The following is a 20,911-nucleotide window of genomic DNA, read 5'->3' on the forward strand; positions in this document are numbered from 1 at the left end:
TTTCTGTATCTTTAAAGATATTCAAAATATATTACTTTTTAAATGTAAATCTTTGTATTGATAACACTACTTAGTTTGTATTGTTGTTTGTTCATTTTTCATATCAGAAACTGTCAAGAGAAGATGTTTTGAAGGTCTAGCTACACTTGTATTTGATGACAATATTTATTTTTTCTTATTTTGATAATGAAACATATTGTGATATGGTATTGAAGAGGTAGCTTCGATAGTATTATTTTTTTTTTGTAATAAGGAGGAGAGTTTCCAATTATTTATATGTGCACAATATTTTGTTCATGGTAATTCACTGCCCATGAGATTGCTGTGAAATGAGATCATGTTTGATGTGCTAAACATATGAATGCTGTATTAACTATATATGAGTTGAAATTTGGCACTGCATGCTATCACGTTTCATTTGGTGGGCGTATGGCACTCAATTACATGCAGACCATTTTTATCCCCATTGTCTATCACAGAAAATCAAACCAACCAAACAAATCTAAAAGCAAAGTGCACAGTCAAAACAAAAGGGCAAACATTCCAGAGGGTTCATTCCCATGAATATTTGTTTGCATTTTTTTGAAAATCTTGTTTCATGTCCCACTCTGTTATTGCTTCATTGCCCTGTTACCAGTTTACGGTATGTGTACCAATATTCTCTTCAAGAATTACCTTCTTTATTTATGCATAGTTTTGCACATCCCACACATTCTTCTTTATTTTATTTTTTTTTTTAATGAAAATATTTGTTTTTGATTTTTCATTCTTTTTAAGGTCAAAGAATCCAAAAGCTAATATTTTGCTTTACATTTCTATATCACTATGTGTAGTCCATATATATTATGCAAATTCATCAATTCATAATATTACAACATATAATCACAGAGTTAAACTTGATTGAATGAGTTAGTTGTCAGTTTTTGCTTCTGCAAATCATATCATCCGGGGCCCCATGGCATAAAAAGGTGCAATCAAACATTAGTCAGAAAATGAAATATAAGTCAGGTATCAGCCAATCAGAATTGAGTACTCACAGACTTATGTTTTATTTTCTGACTTAATGTGTGATCTTAATCTTTATGCAACATGTCTCCTCTGTATCATGTCAACAAATTTGAAGATCTTGGTGCCTGTAAGGAATGCACCTTTACACTCAATTCCCTGTTTGATTTAAACAGTCCTGGTCATGCCATAACTTTTTAACAATATTGCAAGGACATTTTTTTTTTCTTTTTTTTATTGCAAGTCAGTCAGATAGTGATTTAGAAGAGAAGACACAGGCATTGCCAGTGCTACACAACTGATTGAATAATGACATTTGTAACCAATTCCACATGTTCACAAAGAAGACTCAAAGTAGAAAGCTACTCTAGACATCTCTATTTGTTTCATAATTTTTAATGCTACTTTATTTACGAGCTATGATGACATTTCATCACCCAGTGTTTTCATTTTTGCAGTTTCATTTTCACATCACCTATTTATTCATGAATTCCTATAACCTGTTCCACCCTCATGTACAAGAGAGGAAGATTCCTAAGGATAGTTTTTGGTCTTACCCCCCTTAATTTAATGTCATCCTCTGTATATCATAAGTTTTCATTGCTCATAGATTCACTCGACATAAAACATATTTTTCACTTGCTCGGATTTCATTATCACCACCCTTAGAAAATGAACACAAAACTATTTGCTTAATGTATCATATCAAAATGATAATTAAAAGGAAAGTTCCCTTGTGCCAAAAACAATGGATAGGACTGCAGACTTCACTCTGCATCATGTGTTTCACCATTCAAGACTTGTTCACAAGTGAATAAATTCACAATCAAGTACCACACTACAGAATGAAAAATAAGTATCATTCCTTGTTAAGAAGCAAAGTTTCTAAATGTCACACCCAAGAGAAGCAAAGATATACGTTTCACTTGGGTATTGAAGGTGACATATTGGCATATTCATTGACAAATTTTGAGTGATGCACAAAATTTGGGAAAGATAATGCTGGCATGACAAATGAGAGATATGGACCATTGACTGTACTCAATTCTCCAAAGTTGCAGCATTTAGTTTAACCACATGTGTGCAGGTTTCAGTTTTTGTTATGGTTACATTATGCGGTTTCATATAGTTAATGGATTTTCATGGTTGCATTAATGTGTGGTCTTATACTGTTGTATGTCTGTTTGCGGTTTTCTGTTTTTTCCAGTCTTACTCTGGAGTTCATCTTTTGATACTGGGTTCTTTTCACATAGTTGACTCTTGATAAGGGTTTTTGGCTCAGCATTTTTTCAAGAAGCATGACGCATGAGTGTGCTTAATCCGTGAGTGGGAATCATGGTACACTGAGCATAGATAAGTACTTCGAATAGCTCCTGGGTTCCTGGTCGTACAGTGTTCACAAGAGGTCATAAAAACCACAAATCAAGTATAGAAGGCGGGAGAAAAAGGAGAACACTCAGACTTTTTTTTTTCTTGTCAAGTACCTGCATAGCAATTAAGAAAAAATCTTCATTTCATCACCAGTATCATTTTTTTCATAAAAATTCATGCAACTTCAAAAAGGTTGTTAACCAATAAAATTAAATCATCAGATTCCATATACTAGATAATTATGATTCCAATTATCGCAATTAGCAGTTTATATATAAAATTGCTTTAATATTCATAATGATCTTTTTCTTGGAGAATTTAAACTCCGCACGACTGACAGAATTCATCTAAAAAAATGTGTACTTTTATTGATATGAGTGAAACATTGCTGTCACATGGAAATGTATGTGAGAGAGCTGCACCTGTATGTCATGCATGATTTAATGGACTACATTTTATTTCCTTTTATTTTTTGCTTTTTTAAAACAACTTTGGATGCCTTACAGTAAATGAGTGTATCAGTCATAATCATGCAAAATGCTTGTATGGTATTCTAGCAGAATTATTCTGTATCATTGCAACATGTTTAGTAGTGAAATTTGCTTTACCTCATGCTTCTTAGTCTCCATGTAGCAGTTTCTGTGGAATATATCACATTACCGATGTACACATAAACAAATGACTAAATGTATTAAAACTTGTTACCAAGTCACCCCTCAGAGGTAATTTAGCAGAATGTCAATGTCTAAATGCTTAAATGAAATTTGAATCATTCTGGTTTTTGCAAAGAAATATATTGCAGTGTTTATATCTGGCTAAATGCCTAAATCTCATGCACATTTAAATCACAAGTGTACTGTAGAGCTACATGTACACTGTATATTTTCTATAAATGTGCTTTTCTTAAGGTCGACTGTCTTTTTAATACCAGTTTTTTAATCGGCACATGTATGTTATATAGAAAAAAGTTGGACAAACTACTCGACATTATGAGAAAGCTTATAGTATGGAAAATACTGTTTGAGTAGAATGAAGAAATCAGTATTTGGTGTCTTCATTTATAGCCTATCATTGCACACACACACACACACACACACACACACAAACACACAGACACACACACACACAGATTCATATATATATATATATATATATATATATATATATATATATATATGAACATATATATGTTTTATATGCTTTTATGTAATTATATATTCTTATGTTTACATACAAGATACATTTGCATGCATGATATGAGAGAAGTAGAAAAAGGAGACATGTCAGATCCTTGTAATAAGTTCTTGAAACACATGTTCTGACTGCCACGTACTGCCGATAATAGCCTGTTTTCCCATCAAGAAATACCAGCGGTTACCAAGTACTGGCAATCTACTTAACTGATCATTCACCCAGCTCCTCAAAGCTTGCCTCAGAATATGCTTTTTAATAGCAAAAATAGAAAAAGAAACAAAAGTTTTGCACACAGTCATCATAGCCATAGATTCACTAGCAAAAATGCATTGAATTTGATGGGCAAATATTGGAAGCTATACGATACCACTTGTATTTATCTAGGGCCAGCAAGTACTGTTGCTATGGGTACTACCTACATGGCTCCGCCCACAGGTACAGCACTTGTCCAGCCCATGGCAGCTGCTGTTCCAGGTACAAACATGAATGAATCAAGACTAGAAAACAACTTAAAAAACAAAAATAAACAAAACAACACAAACCGGGGGGGGGGGGGGGGGGGGGGGTCATTTCATGAAGCATTTTGTCCGACAAAGTTGTCGGACAAACTTGCTCTCAGACAATCAGATGCAAGGATTTCAGTAGCTTGTAACAATTTGTCAGAAAAATATCAGACCAAAATGCTTCATGAAATATGCCCCAGGTCTAAGTGCCCCGCTAGAATGGTGGTCTGTATGCATGTTGAAAGCAGAAAGAGAAAAATTCAGAGATTTGTCCCCATTAAAGTTGTGCAGTCACAGGCTTGTAGCCATTGACTTTTGTATGGAAATAGGATATGGAGCACATTTAGTGAGCTGATACAAACTTAAGCCACTGTCTTTGATGTGAGAATAGGTACTGCACACTTTCATTGTTGGGAACATTCATAATAATAATGACGATGCATGATTTCATCATTATTGTTGCATTTTTACCTTTACTAACATCATAACTGCTATTACACATATATAGTAGGAGTGACATTGTAGCGATAGGTGTATCATCTAAATTGTTGAGATTCATGAAAGAATATTGGCGTGAGAAGATTCTGCCATTTTACATGGATGTACGGATTTGTACAAGAATGCTTTGTAAATGAACATGTGAACTTAGACACACATGTGCACACTGAAAATAAGCAGGTTTTTCTGATCATTCAGCTAGGACTCACTTTTGTGTACATTGGCTTGGAGTGTAAAGGAGACAAACTGTGGAGCGTAGCCCCAAGGAAAAAGACAAGAAGTACAAGGTGCTAATGTCAATACACTTCAACCCACAGATACGTGAATCAGCAAACTGTGAAGCTCATTTCTTAGGACAGATGTGCATTTTATCAAGTTCATATTCAGTGATATACCAGGTATTCCTGACTCTGTGACTAAGGGGGTTCTGAATAGAATTATCCAGAATGTGCATTGTTGCAGGAGTTGCTGACATGGTGTTATAGCCCCCTTTTTAGGCGTGAAGAGAGAAAAGAGACAGAGAACAAGAGAGAGAAGGGAGGAACATTTTCCCATGAAGAAATATTAATGTAATAATAGAATTATTATATATACATGTCTACCTGTACCTTGAATTTCAATAGTGCTCTAGTCTTTAATAGAATTATGCTCCACCTACATGTATATCTGTATTAAGAATTTGGTACCTGTTAACATACCATCACTCCCTTTTTTAGACCATATACGATTGTATTGTACATCAAAATTGTACAGGTTGATTTTTTTTTTTTTTTTTTGGATAAGAAAGCATTGCATTGTGTCGTTGTTGTGCTGCTAGCCAAATGTGAAAACCTTGCTAATGACTTTGGCTAGCCAAATGTGAAAACCTTGCTAATGATTTTGGCATAGTGTATTCATCCATTACAAATGATGATTCTCAAATGAGCTATCAAACCGTCAACCACAACTTCACCTTTTTTTTTTTTTTTTTCTGCTCGATTGGTTTTTATGACTTATGGATCATTTGATAAGTGATGATTCCGGGGAATGCCAAAGTGCATGCTTCAGATGATTTGACAAATACATGGTGTACATTTTGTGGTGAGATCAAATGGGAATATACTGTAAAGCATGATATATTCGCGGCACGAAATTTTCGCGAATTGGAGCCGACGGCCTTTTTCGTGGCAAGAAATTTTCGCGAATTGCCTCTTGCGTTCAATGCATATAGTGTAGATAAGAAATTTTGCGTGCATTTTAATTTCGCGAATCTTGGCGCTCGCGAAATTCGCGAAATTAAAATGCACGCGAACATTTCCCGTTTTACAGTATACTGTAAAAGTGGAAATTTTCGCGGTGTTGAAATTTTCGCGCATTTCGCGCAACCAGAAACAGCGCGAAAATAAAATCCCCCAAATATTTTTGCTTGCCATATGTTCCTGTGCGTGATGTCTAGATTCCACGGAATTAAAAACACGCGAAACTCTTCTGACCCGGCCAAGCGCGAAAAATTAGTCGCGCGAAAATATCCACTTGTACAGTATGCATATGCACATAAACTTGATGAAGACATTTGCCTGTTAATTCATGTACACTGTATGTATGCACACACACACACAACACACACACACACACACACACACACTCACACACACACACACACACATAAAATACATCTTTCCACCTTTATTTCTGTTGCAATCTTATCCTTTACTGTACATGAGGGTGTCTACAATCAATGTTCATATCCCACCAATTTTTTTTTTTTTGTGGCCGCACTTTTTCCCATGATTTTGTTTTGTTAGGAGAGACAGTGAACATTAAAAAAAAAAAAAAAAGAAGAATGGGAAAGAAGTCTTTGATTTGCCCATGAAACTTGTCAGGACGATCGACCTGTTTTCACGCTCACCAAATACATTGGTGTGCGTGGGAATCACGAAATTGCCGAGTTTGAGAGATATCTTAACACAATTGATCACCAGAGAAGCATGCTATTAGAGATAACAGTAAATGTCCTTGATACTGGTAGTGGTGGTATATCGCCCGGATGAGATCATCATTTCTATAGTTGTAAGAGATGTAGATATGAAAAAAGGTATAACAATGTCTATGTTCCTTATATGGCTGAAATTGTTACACTGAACATTTCACACCAACTTTTGAAATGAAATAGCATTGTATAACATAGGACAGTAATAATGATCATATTTGTGGTAGTTGCAATCAAAACAGTTGTAATGATCAAAGAATAAGGATGATAGTAAAAATATTAATATTCCTGTTGCTACTACTGCTAAATGTGTGATTTTCATCGTGCACTATGACTGTGAATTGATTCTCAAGTATACCAAAAAAAAAAAAAAAAAAAAATCCAGATGTGCTGGAAAACATTCAGTGATTCATTTTAATACTCTCGATTTGTTATAAAGATTTAATAGTAATATTAAAAAAAAAAAATGACTTTGCGCCTACCTAGGAATGGTTCCCATGCAGCCAGCCATGCAGCCTGCCCTACAGCCAGCCATGCAGCCTGCCCTACAGCCCGCCATGCAGCCTGCCCTACAGCCTGCCGCCCTACAGCCCACCATGATGCAGGCCCCTGTCATGATGTCCCAGGCCCAGATGGCCGACCCGGCCCTGTCCCAGCAGGCATACCTCAATCAGCAGGCCCTCATGGTATTATCTACTGGACTGAGATGGGGATGAATAGATGGATGGATGGATGGCTGAATGGATGGATGGATGAATGAATGAATGAATGAATGAATGAATGAATGAATGAATGAATCAGTGAATCAATCAATCAATCAATCAATCAATCAATCAATCAATCAATCAATCAATCAATCAATCAATCAATCAATCAATCAATCAATCAATCAATCAATCAATCAATCAATCAATCAATCAATCAATCAATCAATCAATCAATCAGTCAATCAATCAATCAATCAATCAATCAATCAATCAATCAATGAATGAATTCAATCAATCAATCAATCAATCAATCAATCAATCAATCAATTAATTGATGAATTAATCAATCAATTAGACTGAGAGAAATAATTATTTTATAAAGTGATCACTCAACCAAAATAATGAGGATGATTATAGTAATAATGGTATTGATAGTCATAACAATATTGGTAATGATGATAGTGATTATCGTAATGATGGTATTTCATACTTACCAACTGTTCTAATTATGTAATGTACAACTGAACCATTCAGATTTCTGAGGTTTTTTACCATGAAGAACAGAACATTCTGATGTGGAAAATGGTTTTTTACCATGAAGAACTGAACATTCTGATGTGGAAAATTGACAAAATCATTTTTTTTTTTTTTAGAACAGTCAATTGATGTATCACATATGTTCACCAAGACTTTTTTCTGTCTCATCCAGATGATTGCTTGTATAAAAATCAATTATATAGTACTGTACATAGGATTTATAATCTTAGGGAAAATGATCTCTAAAATAAGACTCAGATTACATCAGAGAGCATCTAGAACCTAGCATCTTCCATGCCCCCAAAGCAAGCCCTGGACCAGGGCCAAAGGACTTTTTGCACATTTTTTCCCCTCTGAAAAAGTGTTAGGATTTCTAATTTTCAAATGTTGGCAAGTATGGTATTTCTGTCATATTGTATAATAATGGCATATGTATACAGTATAATAATTCAAATGGCAGTGAATGTTAGGTCACAAGTACAATGTAGTAACCTTTCATATACCCACAATCAATAGACTCATCATTCACTGTATGTGAGCTTAGATCTTCTTAGACTTTGTCACAGATAATATCCAGCATTACCAGGCTCCCATTTGTATGATATAAACAAGGCGGTGTAAACTGTTGGCACATGCCCCCAATTTTTTTTTCAGTCATTTTTATCTTTGTTGGCACTCTGTTATGCCAATGTGGCCAAGGTCGTGATGAACATGAAAGCAAAATGTTTGTACCAGCACTTTCATTCTATATGCATTTTGGATAGTCCTCAAGAAGAATTGAAAATTGTAACTATATCTCGTTTTGTGTGCTTGCCATATCTATTTCTACTCAAATTTCAAGTGTTGCTGGTATTTTTTTTTTATTTGGAAAGAATATTGATGTAATGCACAGTCTAAAACTAAGCAGTATAGAAGTCCTCATTGAATGAAGTGCTTCATTGACATATTGCCCCCTGATGTAGGCACAACAACTCCAGTTGCAGCAAACTCAGCAGCAACTAATGCAGACCATGCAACAGTTGAGTCAACAGACGCAGCAGACCCAAGCCATGACTACCGCTGCGGTAGCTACAGCACAGACCCAGGTGCAACAGCAGCAGAGCAAGCAGCCACAGGTGCAGCCATCCCTGAATGGAGCCCCGCCCAAGAAGCGGCTATCCTCCTCCTCCAGGTCGGCATCTTCTCCCACCTACTCTTCCTCCTCCCCATCGATATCCCCTCCCCTTCCTCCGCCGCCTCCAATGAGCAGCGCCCCTCTGAGGAGTGCCATCAAGCAGCCTGCAGCTGCCCCATCTGCTCCATCGTCTGGTGAGAAGAAGAGCATTCACTTCAACCAGGAGGTTGTCAGCATCACCACTGGTTCCAATGGAGAGACGACTGCTCTGAAGGCTTCCCCAGTCTCGCCTCCAACATCACCTGCTTTCCCAGTAAACAGTCGGGGGATACCACCACCACCACCACCACCACCCCCACCCCCACAGCTTGTCTCCAAGGGTGGCAAAACGATCCCCATGGACGATGTGAAGGACAGGGCGCGGACCGTCCGCATTGGCAAAATTGTGTGGCCACCCCGCAAGGCGGAAGAGCAGAAACAAGAAGTGGAGGTGGGCCGTCTCCAGCTGGAGCAGAGTCAGCAGGCAGAGGCCCCTCAGCAGTTGAGGACACCTGTGAACCCCATCACCCCAGAGATGCTCCAGGGGCGCGCCAGTACCCTCCGGAAGACGAAGACGAAAAACATTGGTCCGAAGGGCATCGGCCACGTTGTGGCCAGCAAAGAATCCGCACCGGAAGCTCCACCACCCGCAAGGGTCAAGTCGCCGCCCCCAGTAGTTGCCAAAAAGTACAACAAGAAGGTGGACCACCACGCAGAGGCCTTGTTGATGCTGCAGCAGCAGATGAAGACGGCTCCTCCACCATCACCAAAGAAAGAACCACCAAAGACCACGCCTCCCCCGCCACCTCCTCCTCCCATTGCCAAGCCAGCCTCTCCGCCTCCTCCACCCAAAGTGCCTTCTCCACCACCTGCCCCCGTGGTAGTGGCAGCAGCAGCAGTAGCGGTTGCTGACCCTGCTCCCCCACCTCCACCACCACCACCACCACCTCCAATTGTGGAAGAGGAGCGGAAGGAGATTGCAGTTCAGGCCACTCAGACAGAGACAGAAATGCCATCTGTGGAGATCCTCAAAGCACAAGGAATCATCCAAGAGATTGACGACACCCCATCTGTGGTGAGTTAGTGTTGCTTATCGAGACTTGCAAAAGTAGTCAACCTGCTGTATGTTAGTACAGTATTCATCGCATAATCGGGACAGGTTGGGAGTAGCAAACACGGCCCCTTCAAGCGGGGTGCCCGATTTCGCGATGAGCACTCGTCACCATACACTAACGGCATACAATATGTACATGTAGTGCACACACACACACACACACACACACACATGCATACTGACGTACTGTACATGTACATGAATACACAACCACACTACCCCTTGGCGCGACCCTCTAGCTCTCCCTGCATTCTCGCAATGATGTACTGTAGAGTAATCGCAACCAGGAGACCAAGAGAGCACATGGCTTTGCTTATGTAGGGGAGAAGAATGTTCGCGAAAGCATGTGTTTCGCAATGGCATGGATACTTATACACGGTGCTTTCGTGGCTATGCATGTACGTGTACTGGATGGAAGGAGGTCAAAACACACCAGTCCGAAGCTTGCTTTGTAAGTTCGATGTAAACGACAACTGATAGGGAATCTTTGAAATATTTTTGTGGTATTTTGGTAGATTTTTTGTGTAAAATATCAACAAAATCAAAGATTGCTTGAAGAAAAATTGTCACGTTTATCAGAGGTCCCCACCCGATTATCCAGTGAAAATAACATGCATTGGAAATGTTTCTGGGAGGCGTATGTCATTTAAGCGAGGTTCCCGATTATCAGATGCCCGATTATGCGATGAATACTGTACTGCTATTACTACTTCTGCTACTACTGCTCTGACTACCACTGCTGCTACTGCTACTGCTACTACTACTACTGCCACTACTACTACTACTACTACTGCTACTACTACTACTACTACTACTAATGATAATTATGTTATTGTACTACACCTGTATTTCCTTCTCATTTGCATCTCTTCCTCATCATCCGCAGCATCTCCTAATTCTTCCTCTTTTCTCTTACTATAAACTTTCATTTTCTCTCCTGTTTTGCTGTCCTTCATCCATTTGGATATTCTTGCAACCTTTCATGCCCACCAGCTTCAATCTCCATGTTTACACCAGTAAAGAGATGCTAGCGACATATAACAGAAGATGCTTTCATTGTCTCTTTAATTGTCAGATGTCTTTTTTGACATCTGCGAAGCCATCCCAAATGACCTCTCTGATACAGGTATTAGTTGATGAATCTGTCTGACCCCTGTCCTTCTTATGTTCTTGCCTTCTCCCAACCTACAACTTTCTTTCTCTAAAATCATTTTACACAAGGCTTTTTATTCCTACATTTTGTGTTTTACTGTAAGTTGCACAATTGTTCATCACTTACCCCAAGATACCAATTACTGTCTCCTCCAGACGTCCTCCACCATCCCAGATGCCCTCTCTGATGCGGATGTTGAGGAGATGGAGAAGATGCAAACTCTGATCTACCCCGTCGGCCAGTCGTCCTTCTACATGTACACCCGGGTCCGCTGGAACCTCACCATCAGGAAAGAGGTGAACAAACTTTTACTCATCTGTTCTGGCTCACTCAGTGTCAAACAAAGTCTATGGGATAGCCACATTGTTTGGAATTTACCAAGGCTGCTATGATCTAGTCCACAAATTATGCAAATTACTTTCCATTACATTAAAGCTCATAACATGCCAAAGCATGCCAAAAGACTTTCATTTGGAAGTATTATGCTTGTTTCATGCTTTTTTTTTTGGTGTATGGACTGGATGTAAAACTTCAGATTTGATTTAAACTGCCTTGTCTGGGGTTTATTGCAGTGTAGGCTTTATACAGAGAATGTAAATCCACACTTGCGGAATCTTGTTATTTCAACATTTTACTTAGATGAAGACAATAGAATAGGTGCTGATCCATCTTTAGATTATGTCGCTGTTTGCAAGTTTAGACAAAATCTGATAATTTGATAATTTAACCAGTGCTTAACATTTAGCAGTGGCCTCCGGCCATTAAAAGTTGACGTTGGGATTCCAAAAAAAGTTATCTTTTGTTGGCCCAATCAGGCATATAAGTTCAAAGTGGATTGTTACATATGCTTTTGTTTCAGGCCACCACATATCTTTTAACCCATTGAGGACGGACTGATTTTGCCACAACACGCATTTCCCATAGACACTTGCCCGTACGTATACTCGGGACTCGTCCTTTATGGATTAAAAAGATATGTGATGGCCTGAAACAAAAGCAAAAAAATATTTTGGGCCACCCAAGTTTCAGATTTAAGGATTTTAGCGGCCCGAACTGGTCACCAGAGAAAAAAGTTAGTGTCGAGCCATGACTTTGGTATTTGTGACAATCAGCAAGATCCTGCCATATTTGATAATAAGCTCCTGTTTACCACCCCCTTCGACCATGTCAGGTATTCACTCCTGGGGAGCGCCTTGGCAACCCCACAGCCCAGCAGCTCATCTTCTCCCAGATCGTCTACGACGTCTTCAGCAACAGCTGTATTCGCATGCGCAAAGGGGAGAAGCGGCTGATGGCAAGCCTAGTTGGTAAGTCGATCATCACCATACATGTACATGGCCCAGGACTGACTTCAAGGGGGAGGGGAGTGCCTTTACTGGTGTCTCATGATCAAGCCTCATAGCATATCAATAAGTATCCCCACCGAGCATTAATTCTCAACTCATTTTTCATGGGTTTTACTCTCTGAAATGTTGCATCAAGCAAAGACTGCATTTTGATTGATGGCCCTGGGGGCATTACAATTGAAGATGTTTACTATTATTTACCTGGGACAAGAAACATCATACACTGCCCCATTTCATGATACATGTACATGCACTTACAATGGGTAGCCCTGTTGTACTTCTTTACTTTTATTTATTATTTTTTCTGCGGGTAGTAGTCAGCGATCAGTTAAAAAAAAAACAACAACAACTGCAATTCTCGTCTTTAGTCAGGCCGTGGGTATTTTTAATCAGACATTTCATTTCTTTCTTTATTTTTTCATTTTTTTTCTTTTTTGCCAGAGGCATTTTTACCTCTTTCGTAACAGGAATGCCTGTCTTTCAAGTAATTGTAAGAGGATTCCTACAAATCCTTTGGTATTTATCAATTGTAGTCTCTGTGTGACAAACAGAAACTGAAACTTCAAAGGACTTTATGACAGTCAGATTAAAGTTATGAAAAGAAGTTCAAAGTGAATTTAGTGAAGGAGAAAATGAAAGAAACAGAGAGACAGATGGACAGACAAACAGAGACAGACCTAAACATACAGATAGAGAGAGTGAGAATTATAGATAAAAAGAAATTAGTCAGTATGATATATTCAACTCAGTAATTTTCAGGACAGCTTATTGTGTAACAATCACAATCCAAACAAATGAATAGATGGATCAAAATATGATTGCGAGAAAAACAGGAACTGTCCATTCCAGGAAAATATTTTATGGAGTGTTTATACAATTGTACCTACAGGCTGTAACCAATAGATGTTTGTATTCCTTCGTGACGTACAAGCGGCAGTTCACGTTTTAGCACCACTCCTATCCCCCAATAGATAAATAAAAAAATTAAAAAATCACACACATACACACACACACAAATGACTATTGGCTTTCTATGTTGATTAATGGCACTTAATGCTTTGTTCATGATCATTCAGAGCAATGAGTTATAGTACTTCCCGATTGATTTTGTGAGGCCATCAACCCAGAATGTGGGGGCTTTCAGACCCAAACTTCAAGCGTATGACCTCCACCTTGTCACTTGAGAACATACTTCAAGTGTATTTCATATCCTATCATATGATTTATATATGCAATGCACTGGTGATGGGTGTGATGATATATTCATATTAGATGTATACTGTATTAACCCGTTGAGGACGAGTCCCGAGTATACTCAGGCAGGTGTCTATGGGAAATGCGTGTTGTAGCAAAATCAGTCCGTCCTCAACGGGTTAACCCAGGTTTCGGAATGTGGCTCTAACAAGACTTTATTTATCCATTAATGTTCACTTTATGTGTTGTTTGGAAGTTTGCATGGTAATGTAAATGATGAAGAGAGGTTTGCGGTAACACCATGCTTGCATCTTACTTATTGCTTACTTCATGTGATTAACCATACAAGTGCATTGATGATACTTATTCCAAGTTTTGTTTTGCTTAAAGGGGCTGTACAGTACTGGTTGCGGTGGGGATTCATGAGTTTTACATTCCTAAGTGACATAATGAGAAACCTCTTATGAAATATGAGAAGGATTCAATGTTTATTTGATGAAAACTGGTTTTCAAATGGCTGAGATATAAAAAAAGTGATAATAATAAAAGACTACAGGCCATGCCTTGTATTAGAATCTCCTTTGTTTCACGTTGTTTTTGGATATCTAAGCCATTTCAAAACTGATTTTCATCAAAATAAATTTTTGATACCCCTTAGAATCGCATGCTCTTTGACATCTCATAGAGTGCTTTCTGAATATTTCGCAAAACTTTAAAAGCTAGATCCTTACCTCGACCAGAACTGTACACACCCTTTAACAATATCAGCTTTTTTTTTTTCATTTGTTTTTACTTACGTCTACATTGGCATTACAAATGCCTGCTTCTTGCCATATTTAATTGCTGCAGAATTTTGATAGAGCATTAGTTTATCGAATGCACAAAGCCATTCATAATTAAAAGTATCAAGGATTTTACCAGGAAACACTAAGTTTGAATCACTTTTATATTGCCAGTGTATGGCACCCTGGATAAAGATATTGTTTGTGGTGGGCCTCGGGAGGGAAGGCCCAACCTCTTATTCACTGCCACACTGGAAGATTCATTTTATAGCATATAATCTAGTTGTTTTTTTCTTTATTCCTTTTCCTATTCCTGGAGAATACCTTTAAATGGAGATTGTTTTATTTTGGTTAAGATGATAGCCTAACCATCAAATTTTAGGGCAAAAGTAAAATTCTTATTGCTGCTGTATACCAGCTACCAGTATCTGTCCTGGGGAATATTGCAGTTTCATTTTCATGAGCTGGTGACCTAAGAAGACAATGAACAAAACAAATCTAAAGCTCTTGCTAGCGGGCAGATGAATTGGGAAACACTTTGATTTTCAGGGGTTATTTCATGTGTATTCAAGGTGTTTCATGCATTTCATCAAAAGTTGTGATACGCAGAGAGATTATGTTAAAGCATCATAAACCAATAAGCTTCTGGTAGAGATCGGTTGGAAATTGCAAGAAGAGAGCTCAGGGTTATTGCTTGGAGTGCTAACTGCTTGTGCTTTTCAACTAACCTAACACTTTGAGGTTGGCTGTATGTTTTTTGCACTGCTTTGCTCTAACCGCCACCCAGACAAGTATGGCATCACCCCAAAGAATGTGTCCCAAAAGAGTGCCCACCGCAAGGAGGTGATCGAGGCAGCTAGGCAGCTGCCCCTGTACTTTGCCCGATTCTTTCCGGTCCATGTGAGTATCGCCATCACTGCTCTTGAAAGCGGCTGGGTGAAGCGGGACACGTAAAACATGATACCCCAAACCATGTTCAAGTTGATTTTTCAATCAGCGGAAGAATACTGAACAAAAAAAGATGGGAACTTTCTCCCAAATTGAATATGAAATTGAAGAAAAAAAGTGATATCAAGTTTTACATATTCTGGCAAAAACAATGACATCAGTTATGACCATATACTTGTATATGCAGAGTGAATGACATCATTATTAAAGTGATGTTATTGCCCTACATATCTTCTGAAGACCGCACACTAATCGTCACCTAATTTCCATCTTTCAGCATCATTAAAGCAAAGAAATTATGTTTTTTTGCATGAAACCATTGATGAGTTGTCAAGATGAGGTACAGCTGAGGAAAAGTTATTTATTTTTATTTCTTTTTTTTTTATGTATAAGCCAGTCAGTAAGAGAATGGTAAGAAGACGATACCATTGTATTATCCAATTTGCACATGTCAACGCACCTATTTTGCTGTTCTGCTCCAAATAAAAAATGTATTGGGGGGGGGGGGGATGGGAGTGATTGGCCTATTTTACAGATTTTGCTATACTCAGTAACCACTGTGCTCTGTTTGAATATGTCAATTTGGTATCTTTTGGATAATTGACATCACTACAATGAATAATCTTGCAATTAATGAGTGCAGAAATGATCCTTCATAAATGCTTGTTTTGTTTGGTGATGAACTAATCATAAACTTTTTATTGTTTTACTTGATATGCACATTGGAGAAGTTAACACTTTGCAATGCTCTTTCTTTCTGTTGGCTTAACTAATACGGCCACTTTGATGTTAAGTGTTGAAGCCAATCTAAAATGCTAATCACTAACTTTGCTAATTGGGCCTGTATTCAGCACAATGACGTTCATGTGGATTTGCATGCTTTTGAGTTTTTCCCCCTCAAGTTTTTCAAAACAACATGGAATTATAATTGTTGCTCTTTCTGGTTTAGCTTACTGCAGTTTTATTCCTTAATGCTGAGCAAATCTGGCATTGCAATTGGGTAATGAAAGAACCAGTGGCATTGCTAGCAGTAGCAAATGAAATATGTTGTTTAAGTTTAACCCAGTCATGGGATATTTGCTTGCTCATTAACATCTGACTTGTATTTGCAGTACCGGGTATGTAAGGGATGTAGAGGATTATTAACCCATTTCAAGTGATGCTAGTGACGTGTCAGATTAATGATCATGATGATGATGTTTGTTGTAAATAATGTATAAATAATAAGAGAACCTGAACAGATCCTTTCCTGCCAGTGGTTTCATGCCATATTGATAAATATGAGAGATACGAGTCAGTCAAATCTCCTGAAGTCTCTTCATCATTTTCAAATGGTCCTTCCAATCATCCCAGGGTGGTAGCCAGCATCGTGGAGTGAGGTGGCTGTGTGTCAGCGATAATGGTATTTACCTGGTAAGCCACGAATCGGACCCAATGAAGGACCAGCTAGTCGTGATGGAGTCCTTCAAGTGAGTGCATTGTGTGGCCAAGTATCGATATCATGTGCCGATGTCAAAGTCAAACTCTTATCACAGACTTTTTTGTTTGTTTATTATTGAAGCATAATACTGTTTCCATCCATTTGCCATTTCTTTTTCTGTTTTTCTTCTGTCTTATACTGTATGAGCTGAAATTTTCGCGTACAGATATTTTCGCGAATTGCTACTTGGAGGACATTTTGGCGTGTTAATTTTATGGTTGCGAGGGTCTAACTGAACTTACTTATTTGTGCGTTGTTAATTTTTTTTTTTTTTGTCATCTTCTTTTGCCCTTTTCAGTCTTATCCTTTTTAAATTTGTCCTTGTTTCTCCTCCTCTTCCTCCTGATTTCTTCTTAATCATCTCCTTTGTTTTCTTCCTCTTCTTCTACGTACTTTCCTTTTCGTTATCATCATCATCATCATCACCGTCACTGCCACCATCTGCTGAGTAACTGACTTCTGTAAAGTGAGGAATGCTCTCATGCATTTTAATTTTGCGAATTTCGTGAGAGCCAAGATTCGCAAAATTAAAATGCATGCAAAAGTTTTTGTTTACACTATAACCGTTGAATATTAGACACAATTTTTGCAAAAATTTCATGCCGCGAAAATATCTTGTTTCACACTACTTGTCTTATCTCCATTATGTGCATCCACAGCTTCTCAGACCTTGGTCAGCTCCTGGTGTCTTCCAATCACACACTGAAGATCAGCCTTGCAGACGGCACCTTCATCCCACTCTTCACTACAAAGGTATCATTGTGGACCGCCTACTCCTTCCTTAATAGTAGAGGTGGGCTATAGAGGGTGACATTTTCAGAACATGCTCATCACCAGAAATGGTGGTTGGGGTAGGGGTACAGGACAAGGAAAATTTAACCCTAAATATGGGAAAAAGGTTAGTATCATGAGGAAGATTAGGTTTTACACTAAAATTAATATCATGATTGTAGTCCATTTCCTTGACCCCTAAAACATGGGGTAAGACACCAAAACCTTCACAATAGACCGAAAAATAGCCGAGTTAAGCCAAAAATGTCTTTTTTAAGCCGAAACGGCGACCATCTTGGATTTTTTTGATGATTTCGGCCGGGGCACCCAGGATTTCAAATTTTTTTCGTTCTTTTTTTTTTTTAAAAATGGTGTTAGTAGGCATAAAGTCATCAAACTAAGGTGTGATGAGCATGTTCTGAAAATGTGACCTAAAATTGACCCTCTATAGCCCACCTCTATTCATAGGTTTTCACTGTCTACGTTTAGGAGATGTCATTGTGGGTTGACCAGTATGAATTCATGGAGAGAAATTCTAAAAGCTGATTTTCTATGTCCGTGATGACGTCATAGTACTTCCCACTGTTTGTGGATGCTTATGCAAGTTCGCCTCTTAATATGAGTGCCAATGCAGAAATTGATTGATTGGATTTACAACAGAATGCCCCTGATGTTCGCCTCTGAACAATGCCTTTGCAGAAGTTAATTGATTTGATTTTCAATAGAAACATCAACAATAGTTTCTGTTTGAGTCCATGTTCACTATAAATAGATCTGTTCATCTTTATCCTACCCGGCTATCCAACTCATTTCATTTGCCATTAACTAGGACTATGTTTGCTAAATCTATATTTTCTTTTACTGGCCCCAAATTCTGGAACTCTCTTGATAATAGTATGAAACAAGTTCTAAGTTTAAATACATTCACATTCAAACTGAAGAAGTTGTTCATAAATTCTTATATAGTTGAATGAGATATATTTTAGTTACCCATAAATTTGAGCCTTCTTTATTATTCGTTATACTCATTCTTTTCTTTTATCTATTACTTTCCTACATTATGTACATATAACTCGGTAATCCATCGCACCATGTGCCTCGCGTGTGCTGGTATAGACCCTTCGTCTCTTCTCCTTTCTCGCCTTTTTCCTGTCCTCTTGTCTCTTTCTGTTTCTTCCCTCAAAATAATTTCCTCCTCCCCTCCTCCTCCTCTTTTCCTCTTTTCCTCTTTTCCTTCACTGTATTTTGTTTTTCTCTCTCTATCTTTCTCTTTACAAGAGAGGTTGCTTGTGTTTGTTTGTTCATCTGTTTGTTTGTTTGTTTGTTTGTATAGGACTGTATGTGTTGTGCACCGCTTATATTATGTCCAAAGATATTTAGTCTTTTTGTCCACGAGGAGACTGCAGAATACAAGCTTAGCTTTTTAGCATGTCTCCTCCATTTCCTTCAAATTTAGTTTTAATTCAATTTTCACTTACTTTTTTTCATGCGTAGTATTGTTAACTTCACGTATTTTTCTTTGTAACGACATTATATTGATGTGTTATTTTTGTGTATGAAAATGTTGTTGGAAATGAAATAAATGAAATGAAAAAAAAAAATAGTGTAGGAGTGTTACGTGTTAATGAACACAAGTACCAAGTAAGTTTTGTAGGCTTGAAGTCTTGAGTTGCATTCAATTGATTTATTGTGGAGCCGCTTGCTTTCAGCAAAGTGTACCTCAATTAACATAAATCATGCATAAAGTACATATCTGCATATTCTAATATACTAGAAGAACCAATAGAAATAAAAGGAATGGAGGAGCCCAAGATAAACAGAAGAACCAGATTCACCCCAAAACAACCCATGAAAGCAGGTAGGATGGAGATGGCCTAATAGTTTAATAGGTTGATTACCCAAGCACTGAATATTAAACAAAAGAATAATATGTGAGGGATGCAAAAAATGAACACAACTGAATAGGAAAGGAGTTAAGGTAATGAGAGAGTTAGTGTGGAGGTCAAATCAGAATGAGTGACAACATAAGAACCTATACAAAAACCTGAGCAGCACTAAAATACAAAAGGTGAGCAGCACTAAAATACAAAAACCTGAACAACACTAAAATACAAAAACCTGAACAACACTAAAATACAGAAACCTGAGCAACACTAAAATACAAAAACCTGAACAACACTAAAATACAAAAACCTGAACAACACTAAAATACAGAAACCTGAGCAACACTAAAATACAAAAAGCTGAACAACACTAAACTACAAAAGCCTGAACAGCACTAAAATACAGAAACCTGAGCAACACTAAAATACAAAAACCTGAACAACACTAAAAAACAAAAACCTGAGCAACACTAAAATACAAAAAGCTTAACAACACCTAACTACAAAAGCCTGAACAGCACTAAAATACAGAAACCTGAACAACACTAAAATACAAAAACCTGAACAACACTAAAAAACAAAAACCCGAGCAACACAAAACTACAAAAGCCTGAACAACACTAAACTACAAAAGCCTGAACAGCACTAAAATACAGAAACCTGAGCAACACTAAAATACAAAAACCTGAACAACACTAAAAAACAAAAACCCGAGCAACACAAAAATACAAAAAGCTGAACAACAATAAAATACAGAAACCTGAGCAACACTAAAATACAAAAGCCTGAACAACACAAAACTACAAAAACCTGAACAACACTAAAATACAGAAACCTGAGCAACACTAAAATACAAAAACCTGAACAACACAAAACTACAAAAGCCTGAACTACACTAAACTACAAAAACCTGAACAACAATAAAATACAGAAACCTGAGCAACACTAAAATACAAAAGCCTGAACAACACTGAAATACAAAAACCTGAGCAACACTAAAATACAAAAACCTGAACAACACTAAAAAACAAAAACCTGAGCAACACTAAAATACAAAAAGCTGAACAACACTTAACTACAAAAGCCTGAGCAACACTAAAATACAAAAACCTGAACAACACTAAAATACAGAAACCTGAGCAACACTAAAATACAAAAAGCTGAACAACACTAAACTACAAAAGCCTGAACAGCACTAAAATACAGAAACCTGAGCAACACTAAAATACAAAAACCTGAACAACACTAAAATACAAAAACCTGAGCAGCACTAAAATACAAAAACCTGAACAACACTAAAATA

At 37.8% G+C, this 20,911-nt stretch overlaps 1 protein-coding gene across 1 annotated transcript in view; it reads left to right on the top strand.

Annotated features, from left to right (window-relative positions):
- Window positions 1-20,911, top strand: part of LOC140232203 (unconventional myosin-XV-like) — a 122,447-nt gene that overhangs the window by 50,551 nt on the left and 50,985 nt on the right. The window contains exons 19-25 of the mRNA XM_072312341.1: window positions 7,027-7,226; window positions 8,747-10,012; window positions 11,360-11,500; window positions 12,376-12,511; window positions 15,314-15,426; window positions 16,828-16,943; window positions 17,614-17,707. Coding sequence (XP_072168442.1) covers window positions 7,027-7,226; window positions 8,747-10,012; window positions 11,360-11,500; window positions 12,376-12,511; window positions 15,314-15,426; window positions 16,828-16,943; window positions 17,614-17,707 — 2,066 coding nt within the window. The remainder of the gene's footprint in view (window positions 1-7,026; window positions 7,227-8,746; window positions 10,013-11,359; window positions 11,501-12,375; window positions 12,512-15,313; window positions 15,427-16,827; window positions 16,944-17,613; window positions 17,708-20,911) is intronic.

This window comes from Diadema setosum, chromosome 8, assembly GCF_964275005.1.
Source record: "Diadema setosum chromosome 8, eeDiaSeto1, whole genome shotgun sequence".
NCBI lineage: Eukaryota > Metazoa > Echinodermata > Echinoidea > Diadematoida > Diadematidae > Diadema > Diadema setosum.